Source organism: Cuculus canorus, chromosome 1 (assembly GCF_017976375.1).
Source record: "Cuculus canorus isolate bCucCan1 chromosome 1, bCucCan1.pri, whole genome shotgun sequence".
Lineage (NCBI taxonomy): Eukaryota > Metazoa > Chordata > Aves > Cuculiformes > Cuculidae > Cuculus > Cuculus canorus.
The window spans coordinates 207,633,248-207,651,932 of NC_071401.1; the positions used below are offsets into that span (position 1 = coordinate 207,633,248).

The 18,685-nt window shown below is 63.8% G+C and overlaps 2 protein-coding genes across 2 annotated transcripts in view; one reads left to right on the forward strand and one right to left on the reverse strand.

Moving 5' to 3' along the window:
* Positions 1–5,712: 5,712 nt before the first annotated feature.
* Positions 5,713–14,181, forward strand: LOC128850924 (dromaiocalcin-1-like). The gene is made up of 5 exons (XM_054056197.1): positions 5,713–5,779; positions 6,780–6,898; positions 8,607–8,753; positions 13,739–13,844; positions 13,960–14,181. Exons 1-5 carry the CDS (start codon positions 5,713–5,715, stop codon positions 14,025–14,027), a joined length of 507 nt encoding a protein of 168 aa, XP_053912172.1. The 3' UTR covers positions 14,028–14,181.
* A 1,740-nt stretch (positions 14,182–15,921) lies between these two features.
* The window catches only part of LOC128852462 (C-type Lectin CRL-like), a 3,022-nt gene continuing 258 nt past the window's right edge, over positions 15,922–18,685 (reverse strand). Inside the window, exons 2-5 of the mRNA XM_054069295.1 lie at positions 18,310–18,434; positions 18,008–18,145; positions 16,672–16,783; positions 15,922–16,085 (exon numbers count right to left, since the gene is read on the reverse strand). Of these exons, the coding sequence (XP_053925270.1) occupies positions 16,018–16,085; positions 16,672–16,783; positions 18,008–18,145; positions 18,310–18,434 (443 nt within the window). The 3' untranslated portion in view covers positions 15,922–16,017. The remainder of the gene's footprint in view (positions 16,086–16,671; positions 16,784–18,007; positions 18,146–18,309; positions 18,435–18,685) is intronic.

An 18,685-nucleotide genomic window follows, 5' to 3' on the forward strand; every position in this document is an offset into this window, starting at 1 on the left:
CACCCAGCACCCCTCATCCTGCACCCCTCCTCTTGCAGCCCTCATCCTGCACCCAGCACCCCTCATCCTGCACCCTGCACCCATCACCCTGCCCCCTGCACCCAGCACCCTTCACCCCTCATTCTGTACCCAGCACCCTGCACCCAGCACCCTGTTCCCTGGCCCCCCTGCACGCATTGCTGCCTGCAGCCCTGCCTGCACTGGGGCCTCATCCTGCACCCCAAACCTGCACTGGGGCTGCCCCCTGCACCCCAAATGGGCATTGAAGTTGCATCCTGCACCCTTTTCCTGCCCTGGGGCCCCATCCTGCACCCCGACTCCTCAGTGGGGCCGCATCCTGCACCTCGAATCAGCCCCACAGCATCCCCTGGGGGGGGGCGGGGGGGTCCTGGGTGCCCTGAGTGCAATGGGGACCCCTCCCTACCCCCCCGAGGGTGCTGTGCAGGAGCTGCCAGAGCGTGTCCAGCACCGCGGGGGAGGGCGGGCGCGGAGCCCAGCACCCTTATCTGATCCCAGTATGGGAACCGAGCCAGTGGGAGCTCAAACTGGAGCTGGGGGAGCTCAAACTGGGATGTGGGTGCTCAAACTGGAGCTGTGGGTGCTCAGACTGGGATGTGGGTGCTCAAACTGGAGCTGTGGGTGCTCAGACTGGGATGTGGGTGCTCAAACTGGAGCTATGGGTGCTCAAACTGGAGCTGAGGGTGCTCAAACTGGAGCTGAGGGTGCTCAGACTGGGATGTGGGTGCTCAGACTGGGATGTGGGTGCTCAAACTGGAGCTGGGGGTGCTCAAACTGGAGCTGAGGGTGCTCAGACTGGGATGTGGGTGCTCAGACTGGAGCTGTGGGTGCTCAAACTGGAGCTATGGGTGCTCGAACTGGGATGTGGGTGCTCAAACTGGAGCTATGGGTGCTCAAACTGGGATGTGGGTGCTCAAACTGGAGCTGAGGGTGCTCAAACTGGGATGTGGGTGCTCAAACTGGAGCTGTGGGTGCTCAGACTGGAGCTGAGGGTGCTCAAACTGGAGCTGTGGGTGCTCAAACTGGAGCTATGGGTGCTCAGACTGGAGCTGAGGGTGCTCAAACTGCAGCTGTGGGTGCTCAAACTGGATCTTTCTTTGGTGCTCAAACTGGAGCTATGGGTGCTCAAACTGGAGCTGAGGGTGCTCAGACTGGAGCTATGGGTGCTCAAACTGAGCTGTGGATGCTCAAACTGGAGCTGTGGGTGCTCAAACTGGAGCTGGGGGGTGCTCAGACTGGGCTGTGGGTGCTCAAACTGGAGCTGTGGGTGCTCAAACTGGGATGTGGGTGCTCAAACTGAGATGTGGGTGCTCAAACTGGAGCTGTGGGTGCTCAAACTGGAAAGTGGGTGCTCAAACTGGAGCTGTGGGTGCTCAAACTGGGATGTGGGTGCTCAGACTGGAGCTGTGGGTGCTCAAATTGGTTCTGTAGATGCTCAGACTGGAGCTGTGGGTGCTCAAACTGGGATGTGGGTGCTCAGACTGGAGCTGTGGATGCTCAAACTGGAGCTATGGGTGCTCAAACTGGAGATGTGGGTGCTCAAACTGGGATGTGGCTGCTCACACCACTGCAATGGAGCTGTGGGTGCTCAAACTGGAGCTGTGGGTGCTCACACTGGAGCTATGGGTGCTCAAACTGGAGCTGTGGGTGCTCACACTGGAGTTATGGGTGCTCAAACTGGATCTTTGGTGCTCAAACTGGAGCTGGAGGTGCTCAAACTGGGCTGTGGGTGCTCAAACTGGAGCTGTGGGTGCTCAAACTGGGATGTGGGTGCTCACACTGGAACTGTGGGTGCTCCAACTGGAGCTGGAGGTGCTCAAACTGGGCTGTGGGTGCTCAAACTGGAGCTGTGGGTGCTCAAACTGGGCTGTGGGTGCTCAGACTGGAGCTGTGGGTGCTCAAACTGGTCTGGAGGTGCTCACACTGAACTGTGGGTGCTCAAACTGGATCTTTGGTGCTCAAACTGGAGCTGAGGGTGCTCAAACTGGAGCTGTGGGTGCTCAAACTGGAGCTGGGGGGTGCTCAGACTGGGATGTGGGTGCTCAAACTGGAGCTGAGGGTGCTCAGACTGGAGCTGTGGGTGCTCAAACTGGAGCTGTGGGTGCTCAGACTGGAGCTGTGGGTGCTCAAACTGGAGCTGTGGGTGCTCAGACTGGGATGTGGGTGCTCAAACTGGAGTTATGGGTGCTCAAACTGGAGCTTTGGTGCTCAAACTGGAGCTGTGGGTGCTCAAACTGGAGTTATGGGTGCTCAAACTGGAGCTGGAGGTGCTCAAACTGGAGCTGTGGGTGCTCAGACTGGGATGTGGGTGCTCAAACTGGAGTTATGGGTGCTCAAACTGGAGCTTTGGTGCTCAAACTGGAGCTGTGGGTGCTCAAACTGGAGTTATGGGTGCTCAAACTGGAGCTGGAGGTGCTCAAACTGGAGCTGTGGGTGCTCAAACTGGAGCTGGGGGTGCTCAGACTGGGCTGTGGGTGCTCAGACTGGGATGTGGGTGCTCACACTCAACTGTGGGTGCTCAAACTGGAGCTGTGGGTGCTCACACTGGAGCTATGGGTGCTCAAACTGGAGCTGGAGGTGCTCAAACTGGAGCTATGGGTGCTCAAACTGGAGCTGTGGGTGCTCAAACTGGAGCTATGGGTGCTCAAACTGGAGCTGTGGGTGCTCAAACTGGGCTGTGGGTGCTCAGACTGGGATGTGGGTGCTCACACTCAACTGTGGGTGCTCAAACTGGATCTTTGGTGCTCAAACTGGAGCTGAGGGTGCTCAGACTGGGATGTGGGTGCTCAAACTGGAGCTGGGGGTGCTCAAACTGGGCTGTGGGTGCTCAGACTGGGATGTGGGTGCTCACACTCAACTGTGGGTGCTCAAACTGGAGCTGTGGGTGCTCAAACTGGAGCTGTGGGTGCTCAGACTGGAGCTGTGGGTCCTCAAACTGGGCTGTGGGTGCTCAAACTGGAGCTGTGGGTGCTCAAACTGGGCTGGAGGTGCTCAAACTGGAGCTGTGGGTGCTCACACCAGTACGATGGGTGCTCAAACTGGGCTGTGGGTGCTCAGACTGGAGCTGTGGGTGCTCACACCAGTACGATGGGTGCTCAAACTGGGCTGTGGGTGCTCAGACGAAGCTGTGGGTGCTCACACTGGAGCTATGGGTGCTCAAACTGGAGCTGTGGGTGCTCAAACTGGGATGTGGCTGCTCACACCAGTGCAATGGGTGCTCACACTGGAACTGTGGGTGCTCAAACTGGAGCTGAGGGTGCTCAGACTGGGATGTGGGTGCTCACACTGAACTGTGGGTGCTCAAACTGGATCTTTGGTGCTCAAACTGGAGCTGTGGGTGCTCAAACTGGAGCTGTGGGTGCTCAAACTGGATCTTTGGTGCTCAAACTGGAGCTATGGGTGCTCAAACTGGGCTGTGGGTGCTCAGACTGGAGCTGAGGGTGCTCACACTGGAGCCGTGGGTGCTCAAACTGGGCTGGAGGTGCTCAAACTGGATCTGGAGGTGCTCAAACTGGAGCTGAAGGTGCTCAGACTGGAGCTGAGGGGTGCTCACACCAGTACAATGGGTGCTCAAACTGGGATGTGGGTGCTCAAACTGGAGCTGTGGGTGCTCAAACTGGGATGTGGGTGCTCAAACTGGAGCTGTGGGTGCTCAGACTGGAGCTGGAGGTGCCCAAATTGAACTGTGGGTGCTCAAACTGGGATGTGGGTGCTCACACCAGTGCAATGGGTGCTCAAACTGGAGCTATGGGTGCTCAAACTGGGCTGTGGGTGCTCACACCAGTGCAATGGGTGCTCACACTGGTTTCTCCCTCCTTTACTCGGGTACCAGCGGGGTTGGGTGCTCCAGGTCTGGGTGCTCCAGGTCTGGGTGCTCCAGGTCTGGGTGCCACCCGCCCAGCACCCATCCTGCCTCCGCCCCAGCCACCGCACCTATAAAGGTGTCAGGGTGGCCTTGTCCTGCTCCAGACGAGGTCACCTCCACTTCAGAGTCTGAGGTGTTGGGTGGGTGCTGGGGGGCTGCTGGGGGGGTGGGTGCTGAGGGGGTGCTGGGTGGGTGCTGAGGGGGTGCCGGGGGGGTGCTGGGGGGGTGCTGGGGTGGTGGGTCCTGGATTCTGGGGTTGGATGGTTGGTGGTTGGTGGGTGCTGTGTGGTAGGTAGTGGGTGCTGGGTGGGTGCTGGGGGATCCTGGGGTGGTGGGTGCTGGATTCTGGGGTTTGGTGGGTGCTGAGTGGGTGCTGGGGGGGTGCTGAGGGGGTCCTGGGGTGGTGGGTCCTGGATTCTGGGGTTGGATAGTGGGTGGGTGGTGGGTGGTGGGGCAGGGATGGGGTGCTGGGTGTGGGGTGGGTGCTGGATTCTGGGGTTGGGTGGGTGCTGGGTGGGTGCTGAGGGGGTCCTGGGGTGGTGGGTCCTGGATTCTGGGGTTGGATGGTGGTTGGTGGGTGCTGTGGGTGCTGGGTGGTGGGTAGTGGGTGCTGGAGAAGGAATAGGGTGCTGGGTGGGTGCTGAGGGGGTGCTGGGGGGGTGCTGGGGGGGTCCTGGGGTGGTGGGTCCTGGATTCTGGGGTTGAATGGTGGGTGGGTGCTGGATGGGTGCTGGGGGGGTCCTGGGGTGGTGGGTCCTGGATTCTGGGGTTGAATGGTGGGTGGGTGCTGTGGGTGCTGGGGTAGGGATGGGGTGGGTGCTGGATTCTGGGGTTGGGTGGGTGCTGGATATGGAGGAGGGTGATGGATTCTGGGTGCTGGGGTGGTGGGTGCTAGGGGGGTGCTGGGGGGGTGCTAAGGGGGTGCTGGGGGGTCCTGGGGGGGTGCTGGGGGGGTCCTGGGGTGGTGGGTCCTGGATTCTGGGGTTGGATGGTTGATGGGTGCTGTGGGTGCTGGGTGGTGGGTAGTGGGTGCTGGAGAAGGGATGGGGTGCTGGGTGTGGGGTGGGTGCTGGATGTGGAGGAGGGTGATGGATTCTGGGTGCTGGGGGGGTGCTGGGGAGGTCCTGGGATGGTGGGTCCTGGTTTCTGGGGTTGGATGGTTGGTGGGTGCTGTGGGTGCTGGGTGGTGGGTAGTGGGTGGTGGAGAAGGGATGGGGTGCTGGGTGGGTGCTGGGTGCTGGATTCTGGGGTTGGGTGGGTGCTGGGGGGGGTGCTGAAGGGGTCCTGGGGGGGTCTTGGGGTGGTGGGTCCTGGATTCTGGGGTTGGATGCTGGGTGGGTGCTGGGTGCTGGGGCAGGGATGGGGTGCTGGGTGGGTGCTGGGTGCTGGATTCTGGGGTTGGGTGGGTGCTGGGGGGGGTGCTGAAGGGGTCCTGGGGGGGTCCTGGGGTGGTGGGTCCTGGATTCTGGGGTTGGATGGTGGGTGGGTGCTGGGTGCTGTGGGTGCTGGGGCAGTGGATGGGGTGCTGTGCGATAGGTGCTGGGCGCTGGAGGTGGGTGTTAGGTGGGTGCTGGGGCAGTGGATGGGGTGCTGGGTGGTGGGTGCTGGGGCAGGGATGGGGTGCTGGGCGATAGGTGGTGGGTGCTGGGTGCTGTGGGTGCTGTGGGAGTGGATGGGGTGCTGGGTGGTGGGTGCTGGGACAGGGATGGGGTGCTGGGCGATAGGTGGTGGGTGCTGGGTGCTGTGGGTGCTGGGGCAGTGGATGGGGTGCTGGGTAGTGGGTGCTGCCCCCTCCCACCACCCCCTCCCTGGGTTGCAGGAAGGTCAGGATGGGACCCTCTGCGCTGCTGCGGCTCTGCCTGCTGAGCACCCTGGCCCTGCACCCCACCCTGCAAGGTGGGACTCCCTGCACCCCAATTCCCCCTGCTCCCCCGAATTCCCCTGATCCCCTGCACCCCCTCATCCCCCTACACCCCCAATTCCTCTGCACCCCTTGATTCTCTGCACCCGCTGATCCCCTGCACCCCCTAATCCCCCTACACCCCCAATTCCTCTGCACCCCTTGATTCTCTGCACCCGCTGATCCCCTGCACCCCCTAATCCCCCTACACCCCCAATTCCTCTGTACTCCCTAATTCCCCTGCACCCCCTGCACCCCCGATCCCCCTGCACCCCCCAATCTCCCTGCACCCCACGATCCCCCTGCACCCCTCGATCTCCATGTGCCCTCCGATCTCCCTGCACCCCCCCATCCCCCTGCACCCCTCATTCCCCTGTACCCCCGATCCCCCTGCACCCCCCGATCCCCCTTCACCCCCCGATCCCCCTTCACCTCCTGATCCCCCTGCACCCCCGATCTCCCTGCACCCCTTTATCCCCGTGCACCCCCTGATCCCCAGCACCCCCCAATCCCCCTGCACCCCTGATCCCCCTGCACCCCCAATCTCCCTGCACCCCCATCTCCCTGCACCCCTGATCCCCCTGCACCCCCGATCTCCCTGCACCCCGCAATCTCCCTGCACCCCCAATCCTCCTACACCCCTCGATCCCCCTGCACCCCTCAATCCCCCTGCACCCCCGATCTCCCTGCATCCCTTTATCCCCCTGCACCCCGTGATCCCCCTGCACCCCCAATCCTCCTACACCCCCCAGTCCCCCTGCACCCCCGATCTCCCTGCACCCCCCAATCTCCCTGCACCCCCCAATCTCCTTGCACCCCTTGATCTCCCTGCACCCCCTGATCCCCCTGCACCCCCAATCTCCCTGCACCCCCTGATCCCCCTGCACCCCCAATCCCCCTGCACCCCCCAATCCCCTTGCACCCCCTGATCTCCCTGCACCCCAATCCCCCTGCACCCCCTGCACCCCCTAATCCCCCTGCCCTCCCCCCTTACAGCCCCCCGCCCTCTGCCGGGTGTTGGGGTGCAGCGGCACGAGTGCCCCCCGGGCTGGCTGGAGTTGGGGCGCCGCTGCTACGGGTACTTCTCCTGGGAGCTCTCCTGGCGAGAGGCGCAGGTGGGTGCAAAGCCTGAGAGGGATTTGGGGTACACTGCCCCCCCAAAACCCCCCAAGACCCAACCCTCCCCCAAGACCTCCTCACCCCCAAACCCCCCCCGTTGTCTCCGGGCCGCAGGGGTGGTGCAGGGCCTCGTGCAGCGGCTGCGGCCTCGCCTCTCTGCATGGGCCCACCCTCACCCCCAAACCCTCACCCCCAAACCCTCACCCCCAACCCTCGCCGTTGTCCCCGGGCCGCAGGGGTGGTGCAGGGCCTCGTGCAGCGGCTGCAGCCTCGCCTCACTGCATGGGCCCCCCCTCACCCCCAAACCCTCACCCCCAAACCCTCACCCCCAAACCCTCACCCCCAACCCTCCCCGTTGTCCCCGGGCCGCAGGGGTGGTGCAGGGCCTCGTGCAGCGGCTGCGGCCTCGCCTCACTGCATGGGCCCCCCCTCACCCCTGGGCCCCCCCTCACCCCCAAACCCTCACCCCCAACCCCTCGCCGTTGTCTCCGGGCTGCAGGGGTGGTGCAGGGCCTCGTGCAGCGGCTGCGGCCTCGCCTCTCTGCATGGGCCCACCCTCACCCCCACACCCTCACCCCCAAACCCTCACCCCCAAACCCCTCACCCCCAAACCCTCGCCATTGTCTCCGGGCTGCAGGGGTGGTGCAGGGCCTCGTGCAGCAGCTGCAGCCTCGCCTCTCTGCATGGGCCCACCCTCACCCCCAAACCCCCCCCGTTGTCTCTGGGCCGCAGGGGTGGTGCAGGGCCTCGTGCAGCAGCTGCGGCCTCGCCTCACTGCATGGGCCCACCCTCACCCCTGGGCCCACCCTCACCCCCAAACCCTCACCCCCAAACCCTCGCCGTTGTCTCTGGGCCGCAGGGGTGGTGCAGGGCCTCATGCAGCGGCTGCGGCCTCGCCTCACTGCATGGGCCCACCCTCACCCCTGGGCCCACCCTCACCCCCAAACCCTCACCCCCAACCCCTCGCCGTTGTCTCCGGGCCGCAGGGGTGGTGCAGGGCCTCGTGCAGCGGCTGCGGCCTCGCCTCTCTGTATGGGCCCACCCTCACCCCTGGGCCCACCCTCACCCCAAACCCCCCCCCGTTGTCTCCGGGCTGCAGGGGTGGTGCAGGGCCTCGTGCAGCGGCTGCGGCCTCGCCTCGCTGCATGGGCCCCCCCTCACCCCCAAACCCTCACCCCCAAACCCTCGCCGTTGTCTCTGGGCCGCAGGGGTGGTGCAGGGCCTCGTGCAGCGGCTGCGGCCTCGCCTCTCTGCATGGGCCCCCCCTCACCCCCAAACCCTCACCCCCAAACCCCCCCCGTTGTCTCCGGGCCGCAGGGGTGGTGCAGGGCCTCGTGCAGCGGCTGCAGCCTCGCCTCACTGCATGGGCCCCCCCTCACCCCCAAACCCTCACCCCCACACCCTCGCCGTTGTCTCCGGGCCGCAGGGGTGGTGCAGGGCCTCGTGCAGCGGCTGCGGCCTCGCCTCACTGCATGGGCCCCCCCTCACCCCCAAACCCTCACCCCCACACCCTCACCCCCAAACCCTCACCCCCAAACCCTCGCCGTTGTCTCCGGGCCGCAGGGGTGGTGCAGCGCCTCGTGCAGCGGCTGCGGCCTCACCTCGCTGCATGGGCCCACCCTCACCCCTGGGCCCACCCTCACCCCCAAACCCTCACCCCCAAACCCTCACCCCCACACCCTCGCCGTTGTCCCCGGGCCGCAGGGGTGGTGCAGGGCCTCGTGCAGCGGCTGCGGCCTCGCCTCTCTGCATGGCCCCGCGGAGCACCGCGCCCTCGCCGCCTTCATCGCCCAACGCCAACGCCGCGACGATGAGGATGAGGAGGACGTCTGGATCGGGCTCTACCGCAGGGTGAGGGGGGCCCCGGCACCCCAAAACCCCCATTTTTGGACCCCCTTTCCCCCCAAATACCCCATGTCCTCCCATCTCCATTTTGCCCCATTTTTTTTGCCCGTTCACCCCTTTTTTGCCCTTTCACCCCCTTTTTTTCCACTGTTCACCCCCTTTTTTGCCCGTTCACCCCCTTTTTTGCCACTGTTCACCCCCTTTTTCCTCCCCATTCACCCCCTTTTTTGCCCATCACTCCATTTTTGCCCCCCTTACCCCCACTCCCCCATTTCCTCCCAATCTCATTTTGCCCCCCAATTCTTGCCCCTCTTTGCTCCCCGTTCACCCCCTTTTTGCTCCCCGTTCACCTCATTTTTGCTCCCCTTCACCCCCTTTTTGCTCCCCATTCACCCCCTTTTTCCTCCCCCTCACCCCATTTTTGTCCCCCCTTTCCCCTACTCCCCCATTTCCTCCCAACCCATCATTTTGTCCCCCTTTTTTGCCCCTGTTCACCCCCTTTTTCTCACTGTTCACCCTCTTTTTTCTCCCCCTCACTCCATTTTTGCCCCCCCTTTCCCCCACTCCCCCATTTCTCCCAACCCCATTTTGCCCCCCCTTTTTTGCCCCATTCACCCCCTTTTTTGCCCCCATTCACCCCTTTTTTCTCCCCGTTCACCTTCTTTTTTCTCCCCTTCACCCCATTTTTGCCCCCCCGTTACCCCCACTCTCCCATTTCCTCCCAACTCCATTTTGCGCCCCCCACTCTTGCCCCCCCTTTTTGCTCCCCTTCACCCCCTTTTTTCTCCCCCTCACCCCATTTTTGACCTCCCTCACCCCATTTTTGCCCCACTTACCCCCATTTCCCCATTTCCTCTCAACACCATTTTGCCCTCCTTCAACCCCCCTTTTTGTCCCCCCATTTTTGCCCCCCTTCTTGCCCCCCGTTTTTGCCCCGTTCACCCCCTTTTTTCTCCCCATTCACCCCCTTTTTTCTCCCCCTCACCCCATTTTTGACCCCCTTACCCCCACTCTCCCATTTCCTCCCAACCCCATTTTGCACCCCTTCACCCCCCTTTTTACCCCCATTTCCTCCCAACTCCATTTTGCCCCCCCATTCTTGCCCCCCTTTTTTGCCCCTATTCACCCCCTTTTTTCTCCCCTTCACCCCCTTTTTTCTCCCCCTCACCCCATTTTTGCCCCCCTTACCCCCACTCCCCCATTTCCTCCCAATCCCATTTTGCCCCCCCCTTCTTGCCCCCCTTTTTACTCCCCTTCACCCCCTTTTTCTCCCCATCACCCCCTTTTTGCCCCCCCTTTCCCCACTCCCCCATTTCCTCCCATCCCCATTTTGCCCCCCCTTTCACCCCCTCCACCCCCAAACTTATTTTGCCCCCCCTTTTTACATCTCACTGCCCCCCCATTTTGCCCCATTCCCTCCCACCCCCATTTCCCCCCTTCACCCCCATTTTGGACCCCCATTCTCCCCCCATTTCCCCTCCTCACCCCATTTCACCCCATGTTGCCCCCATCACACCCCCTTTTTAACTCCCCTTTTGCACCCCTCATTTTGACCCTCATCACCCCACACCCCCCTTTTGGCCACCCTGACCCTCCATCACCCCACACCCCCCATTTCGCCCCCCCATTTTGCCCCCCTTCACCCCTATTTTGCCCCCATTTCCCTCTCCTCACCCCCTCTTACCCCCCCACCCCATTTTTCTCCCCACTGCCCCCCATTTTACTCCATCCCCCTCCTTTTCCCCATCACCCCATTTTGCTTCCCACCCCTTTTTGCCCCCTCACCCCATTTTGCCCCCCCGTTCCCCCCTATTTTGCACCCCCCTCACCCTCTCTCACCTTCACTCATCCCCATTTTTGCCCCCCCATTTTTGCCCCCCAATTTACCCCCATTTTCCCCCCTCACCCCATTTTGCCCCCCTTCCCCCACCCCCTTCCCCCCATTTTTGCCCCCCGCCACATTTCCCCCATCCCTATTTCCCCTCACCCCATTTTGCCCCCCATTTTCCCCTTCACCCCATCTGCCCCCCCCGTTTTGCCCCCCTCACCCCATTCCCCTCCATTTTACCCCTCCCTTTGCCCCCCATTTCCCGCCATTTCACCCCCACCCCATTTCTCCCCCATTCCCCCCCATTTTGTCCCCTCTCACCCCACTGCTCCCCCATTCCCCCCTCATTTCACCCCCACCCCATTTCTCCCCCCTCATTTCGCCCCCACCCCATTTTGCCCCCCACCTCTTAATTCCCCCCATTTCTCGCCCCCCTTCCCCATTTTGCCCCCCATTCCCCCTCCTCACCCCATTTTTCCCCCCACTGACCCCCATTTCCCCTCCTCACCCCATTTTGCCCCCCCACTGCCCCCCATTCCCCCTCCTCACCCCATTTCCCCCCCCCACTGCCCCCCATTCCCCCTCCTCACCCCATTTTGACCCCCCCCACTGCCCCCCCATTCCCCTCCTCACCCCATTTTCCCCCCCCACTGCCCCCCATTCCCCCTCCTCACCCCATTTTGCCCCCCCCATTCCCCTCCCCACCCCATATTTCCCCCCCACTGCCCCCCCATTCCCCCTCCTCACCCCATTTTTCCCCCCCACTGCCCCCCATTCCCCCTCCTCACCCCATTTTGCCCCCCACTGCCCCCCCATTCCCCCTCCTCACCCCATTTCCCCCCCCCACTGCCCCCCATTCCCCCTCCTCACCCCATTTTGACCCCCCCCACTGCCCCCCCATTCCCCTCCTCACCCCATTTTCCCCCCCCACTGCCCCCCATTCCCCCTCCTCACCCCATTTTGCCCCCCCATTCCCCTCCCCACCCCATATTTCCCCCCCACTGCCCCCCCATTCCCCCTCCTCACCCCATTTTTCCCCCCACTGCCCCCCCATTCCCCTCCTCACCCCATTTCCCCCCCACTGCCCCCCCATTCCCCCTCCTCACCCCATTCCCCCCCCACTGCCCCCCCATTCCCCTCCTCACCCCATTTCCCCCCCACTGCCCCCCCATTCCCCCTCCTCACCCCATTTCCCCCCCACTGCCCCCCCATTCCCCTCCCCACCCCATATTTCCCCCCCACTGCCCCCCCATTCCCCCTCCTCACCCCATTTTGCCCCCCCCATTCCCCTCCCCACCCCATATTTCCCCCCCACTGCCCCCCCATTCCCCCTCCTCACCCCATTTTGCCCTCCCACTGCCCCCCCATTTCCCCTCTTCACCCCATTCCCCCCCCCACTGCCCCACATTTCCCCTCCTCACCCCATTCCCCCCCCCCACTGCCCCCCCATTCCCCCTCCTCACCCCATTTTGACCCCCACTGCCCCCCATTCCCCCTCCTCACCCCATTTCCCCCCCCCCACTGCCCCCCATTCCCCCTCCTCACCCCATTTTGCCCCCCCACTGCCCCCCCATTCCCTCCTCACTCCATTTTGCCCTCCCACTGCCCCCCCATTCCCCCTCCTCACCCCATTTTGCCCCCCCACTGCCCCCCATTCCCCCTCCTCACCCCATTTTGCCCCCCCACTGCCCCCCCATTCCCCTCCTCACCCCATTTCCCCCCCCACTGTCCCCCCATTCCCCCTCCTCACCCCATTTTCCCCCCCCACTGCCCCCCCATTCCCCCTCCTCACCCCATTTTGCCCTCCCACTGCCCCCCCATTTCCCCTCTTCACCCCATTTCCCCCCCCCACTGCCCCACATTTCCCCTCCTCACCCCATTTTGCCCCCCCACTGCCCCCCCATTCCCCCTCCTCACCCCATTTTGCCCCCCACTGCCCCCCATTCCCCCTCCTCACCCCATTTTCCCCCCCCCACTGCCCCCCATTCCCCCTCCTCACCCCATTTTGCCCCCCCCACTGCCCCCCCATTCCCCCTCCTCACCCCATTTTTCCCCCCCCACTGCCCCCCATTCCCCCTCCTCACCCCATTTCCCCCCCCCACTGCCCCCCATTCCCCCTCCTCACCCCATTTCCCCCCCCCACTGCCCCCCATTCCCCCTCCTCACCCCATTTTGCCCCCCCACTGCCCCCCATTCCCCCTCCTCACCCCATTTTGCCCCCCCATTCCCCTCCCCACCCCATATTTCCCCCCCACTGCCCCCCCATTCCCCCTCCTCACCCCATTTTGCCCCCCCATTCCCCTCCCCACCCCATATTGCCCCCCCACTGCCCCCCATTCCCCCTCCTCACCCCATTTTTCCCCCCCACTGCCCCCCATTCCCCCTCCTCACCCCATTTTGCCCCCCACTGCCCCCCATTCCCCCTCCTCACCCCATTTTCCCCCCCCACTGCCCCCCATTTCCCCTCCTCACCCCATTTTGCCCCCCCACTGCCCCCCATTCCCCCTCCTCACCCCATTTTGCCCCCCCATTCCCCTCCCCACCCCATATTTCCCCCCCACTGCCCCCCCATTCCCCCTCCTCACCCCATTTTTCCCCCCCACTGCCCCCCCATTCCCCCTCCTCACCCCATTTTGCCCCCCCACTGCCCCCCATTCCCCCTCCTCACCCCATTTCCCCCCCCACTGCCCCCCATTCCCCCTCCTCACCCAATATTTCCCCCCCACTGCCCCTCATTCCCCCTCCTCACCCCATTTTGCCCCCCCACTGCCCCCCATTCCCCCTCCTCACCCCATTTTGCCCCCCCACTGCCCCCCATTCCCCCTCCTCACCCCATTTTGCCCCCATATTTCCCCCCCACTGCCCCCCCATTCCCCCTCCTCACCCCATTTTTCCCCCCCACTGCCCCCCCATTCCCCCTCCTCACCCCATTTTTCCCCCCACTGCCCCCCATTCCCCCTCCTCACCCCATTTTTCCCCCCCCACTGCCCCCCATTCCCCCTCCTCACCCCATTTCCCCCCCCCACTGCCCCCCATTCCCCTCCTCACCCAATATTTCCCCCCCACTGCCCCCTATTCCCCCTCCTCACCCCATTTTGCCCCCCCACTGCCCCCCATTTCCCCTCCTCACCCCATTTTTCCCCCCCCCCCACTGCCCCCCCAGGGCCGGGGGTGGCGTTGGTTGGGGGGCTCTGACCAGCGTTGCCCCCCCCGGAGGGGGGACGAGGACTCCGACAGCAGCCGCTGCGCCGCCTTGGAGGAGTCAACGGGTGAGAGGGGGGGCACCCCAAAACTAAGAACCCCCCAAAAGCTGGACGACCCCCCTCCAGCCCCCCCCAAAAAGCCTGGAACCCCCCAAAAAACCTTGACACCCCCCCCCTGCAGGATTCCTGAGTTGGGAGGGAGAATCCTGCGGGGAGAAGAAACCCTTCCTGTGCCAGCGGGTGCAGTAGGGGGGTACCCCAAAATCGGCCCCCCAATATCGACCGGACCCCCCCCACACACACACTGCACCCCAACATCGATCGGACCCCATCCTGCAACCCAACATCGACTGGGACGCCCAACCGCACCCCAATATGGACCAGACCACCCTAACAGCACCCCAACATCAATGGGACCCCAAACTGCACCCCAACGTCGACCAGGACTCAACTGCACCCCAACAGCGATTGGACACCCTACTGCACCCCAATATCGACCGGACCCTCCCCACTGCACCCCAATATCGACCAGGACCCCCCCAAACTGCACCCCAATATCGACCACACCCCAAACTGCACCCAAACATCGACCAGAACCCCCAAACCTCTCTGCACCCCCAAACCCGCAGCCCATCACCTCCCGTGCCTTCAAACCTTCCTGAACCCCAAAAGGCCCCCCAGAAGGGCCCCCCAATAAAGGACCCGCAGCAGCCCTGGCTCCGCTCGGGGTCGGGGAGGGCCCCAAAACAGGGGGGTCCCCAACTCAAGGTGTCCCCAAGGCAGGGGTGTCCCCAACTCAGGGGATTCCCAACTCAGGGGGTCCCCAACTCAGGGGGTCCCCAACTCAAGGTGTCCCTGTACAAAGGGTCCCCCAAACAGGGGTGTCCTCAAGGTAGGGGGTGTCCCCAAGGCTGGAGGTCCCCAACTCAGGGGGTCCCCAGTACAGAGTGTCCCCAAGGCAGGGGGTCACTGTACAGGGGGGTCTCCAAAGTAGGGGGTCCCCAACTCAAGGGGTCCCCAAGACAAGGGTATCCCCACGGTACGGGGTATCCCCAACTCAGGAGGTCCCTAACTCGGGGGTCCCCAACTCAGGGGGTCTCCAACTCAAGGGGTCCCCAAGGCAGGGGGTTTTCCCAAGTCAGGGGGTCCCTAAATCAGGGAGTCCTCAAGGCAAGCGGTCCCCAAATCAGGATGTCCCAACTCAGGGGGTCCCCAAGGTAGTGGGGGGTCCCCAAGGCAGGGGGTCCCCAGATCAGGGTGTCCCCAAGGCAGGGGGTCCCCATACAGGGTTTCGCCATACAGGAGGTCCCCATACAGGGGGTGTCCCCAAGGGGGTGTCTCCAACTCAGGGGGTCCCCAACTCAGGGGGTCCCCATACAGGGTGTCCGCATACAGGGGGTGTCCCCAACACAAGTTGTCTCCATACAGGGGGTGTCCCCAAGGCAGGGGTTCCCCAACTCAGAGGGCGTCCCCAAATCATGGGGTCCCCAACTCAGGGAGTCCCCAATTCAGGGGATCCCCAAGGCTGGAGGTCCCCAAGGTAGGGGGTGTCCCCAAGGCTGGGGGTCCTCACATCAGGGGGTCCCCAAGGCAGGGGGTCCCCATACAGGGGGTGTCCCAAGGCAGGGAGTGTCCAACTCAGGGGGTCCCCAAGGCAGGATGTTCCCAAGACAGGGGGTCCCCGAGACAGAGGATCCCCGACTCAAGGTGTCCCCAAGGCAGGAGGTCCCTAACTAAGGGGGTCCCCAAGGCAGGGGTCCCCATACAAGGGATGTCCCTAACTCAGGGGGTCTCCAACTCAAAGGGTCCCCATACAAGGGGTCCCCAAGACAGGGGTGTCCAACTCAGGGGGTCCTCATACAGGGGGTGTCCCAAGGCAGTGGGTCCCCAACTCAATGGGTCCCCAAGGGGGTGTCCCCAAAGCAGGGGTGTCCCCAAAGCAGAAATGTCCCCAAGGCAGGTGGTCCCAATACAGGAGAGATCCCCACACAGGGGGTGTCCCCGAGGGGGTGTCCCCAATTCAGAGGGTCCCCAACTCAAGGTGTCCCCATACAAGGTGTGTCCCCAAGTTGGGGTGTCCCCAAGTTGGGGTGTCCCCAGCTCTGATGTCCCCAACTCAAGGCACTGGGTGCTCTAGCCAAGCTTTATTGCCAGCGGGTGCATGGTCGGTGGAAAGGATTGGGGGTGCGATGTGGGGGGGTGACCCCATGGGAGCAGAGAGGTGAGGGGCAGCCCCCCCTCACACCTGGTACTGGCAGAGGAAGGGGAACTGCTCCTGGCAGGAGTAGTTGCGCCAATACTGGAAAGCTGAGGGGACACCGAGTCACCCCCAGCCCCGACACCCCCTCAGTGCCTCCATCCCCCCATCACCCCTCCCTTCCACCCCATCTCCATTCCCCCGTCACCCCCACCTCCATCCCACTTCTATCCTCCCATCATCCCCACCTCCATCCTATCATCTCCATCACCCTCATCTCCATCACCTCTGTCTCCTTCACCCCATCACCCCCATCTCCACCCATTCGTCTCCATCACCCCATCTCCACCACTCCTCTCTCCATTGCCCCATCACCTTCTTCCCCCTCACCCCATCCCCTTTAGCCCCTCCCCTCCATCACCCCCATCACCCCCATCACCATCCCCTCATCTCCATCACCCCCACCTTCACCACCCCATCACCCCATCTCCATCGCTCCCATCACCCCATTCCCTTCACCCCATCATCTCCACCATCTCCACCATCACCCTCCTCCTCTTCACCCCATCATCTCCATCATCTCCACCATCACCCTCCTCCTCTTCACCCCATCATCTCCATCACCCCCACCTCCACCAATCCCCCCTCCGCCCAATCCCGTGCCCCCTCCCCTCTCCCCGTAGCCCCCCCACTGACCTGAGTTCTGCCCGAGGACCACACAGTACCAGTTCCTCCATTGGACGGGTTGACCCCAATCCCAGTGCAGGTAGTCCAGGACGGAGCTATCCGACCACCTCCATGTCCCGGTCTGGGGGTGGGGGGCAAGGAGAGGTCATGGGTGGGGGTCAGGCATCAGTGGGTGCTCAGGGGGGTCAGTGGGTGCTTGGGGGACGTTAGTGGGTGCTCAGGGGGGTCAGTGGGTGCTCAGAGAGGTCAGTGGGTGCTCAGGGATGGGGTCAGTGGGTGCTCAGAGAGGTCAGTGGGTGCTTGGGGGGTCAGTGGGTGCTCAGGGATGGGGTCAGTGGGTGCTCAGAGAGGTCAGTGGGTGCTCAGGGATGGGGTCAGTGGGTGCTCAGGGGGGTCAGTGGGTGCTTGGGGGGTCAGTGGGTGCTCAGAGAGGTCAGTGGGTGCTCAGGGGGTCAGTGGGTGCTCAGGGATGGGGTCAGTGGGTGCTCAGGGGGGTCAGTGGGTGCTCAGGAGGGTCAGTGGGTGCTCAGAGAGGTCAGTGGGTGCTCAGGGGGTCAGTGGGTGCTCAGGGATGGGGTCAATGGGTGCTCAGGGGGGTCAGTGGGTGCTCAGAGATGGGGTCAGTGGGTGCTCAGAGATGGGGTCAGTGGGTGCTTGGGGGGGTCAGTGGGTGTTCAGAGAGGTCAGTGGGTGCTCGGGGGGGTCAGTGGGTGCTCAGGGTTGGGGTCAGTGGGTGCTCAGGGGGGTCAGTGGGTGTTCGGGGGGGTCAGTGGGTGCTCAGGGGGGTCAGTGGGTGCTCAAAGAGGTCAATGGATGCTCAGGGGGGTCAGTGGGTGCTCGGAGAGGTCAGTGGGTGCTCAGGGGGGTCAGTGGGTGCTCAGGGATGGGGTCAATGGGTGCTCGGGGGGGTCAGTGGGTGTTCAGAGAGGTCAGTGGGTGCTCGTGGGGGGTCAGTGGGTGCTCAGGGGTGTCAGTGGGTGCTCGGGGGGGTCAGTGGGTGCTCAGGGGTGTCAGTGGGTGCTCAGAGAGGTCAGTGGGTGCTTGGGGGGTCAATGGGTGTTCAGGGGGGTCAGTGGGTGCTCAGGGGGGTCAGTGGGTGCTCAGAGATGGGGTCAGTGGGTGCTCAGGGGGGTCAGTGGGTGCTCGGGGGGGTCAGTGGGTGCTCAGGGGGGTCAGTGGGTGCTCGGGGTGGGGGTCAGTGGATGCTCAGGGGATCAGTGGGTGCACAGAGAGGTCAGTGGGTGCTCGGGGGGGTCAGTGGGTGCTCAGAGATGGGGCCAGTGGGTGCTCAGGGGGATCAGTGGGTGCTCGGGGGGGTCAGTGGGTGCTCAGGGACATCACTCACGTGCTCCTCGTCCTTCAGGCCAATCCAGACGTTGTCTCTATCCTGCTGGGAGGCCACGTACTCGCCCAGGACGACGCTGCTCCCCTCGGTGTGGATGGACGCCAGAGTCCCCGTGGGGCCATAGCGGCTGCATTCCTCCTGGGGGGCACACAGGGGGGGCTCAGCACCCACCCGGGCACAGGAACTCCCCAAAACCATCTGGGGTGCCTTCCCCAGGCTGCAACCCCCCAGTTCGCAGGTCCTGGGGTGCCCCCCGTCCCCATCCCATCCCGAAGCCCCCCCAGTTGCCCCCCAGCACCCACCTGCGCCTCGGCCTGGGTTTTCCTCTGGGTGAAGTACCCGTAGCAGTGGCCCCTGAAGTGGATCCAGTTGTGGGGGCAGATGTGCGCCCTCACGGGGGGCTCTTGCAGGACGTAGGGCTGGACATCTGGGACCAGGGACACCCCCAGTCAGAGACACCCCCAACCCATGGACACCCCTCAAACCACGGACACCCCAACCCATGGACACCTCTCAAACCATGGACACACAACCCATGGACACCCCTCAAACCACGGACAACTCAACCTGGGACACCCCAACCCATGGACGCCCCTCAAACCATGGACACCCCTCAATTTACAGACACCACAATTGATGGACAACCCAATCCAGGGAGAACCCCACCGAGGACACCCC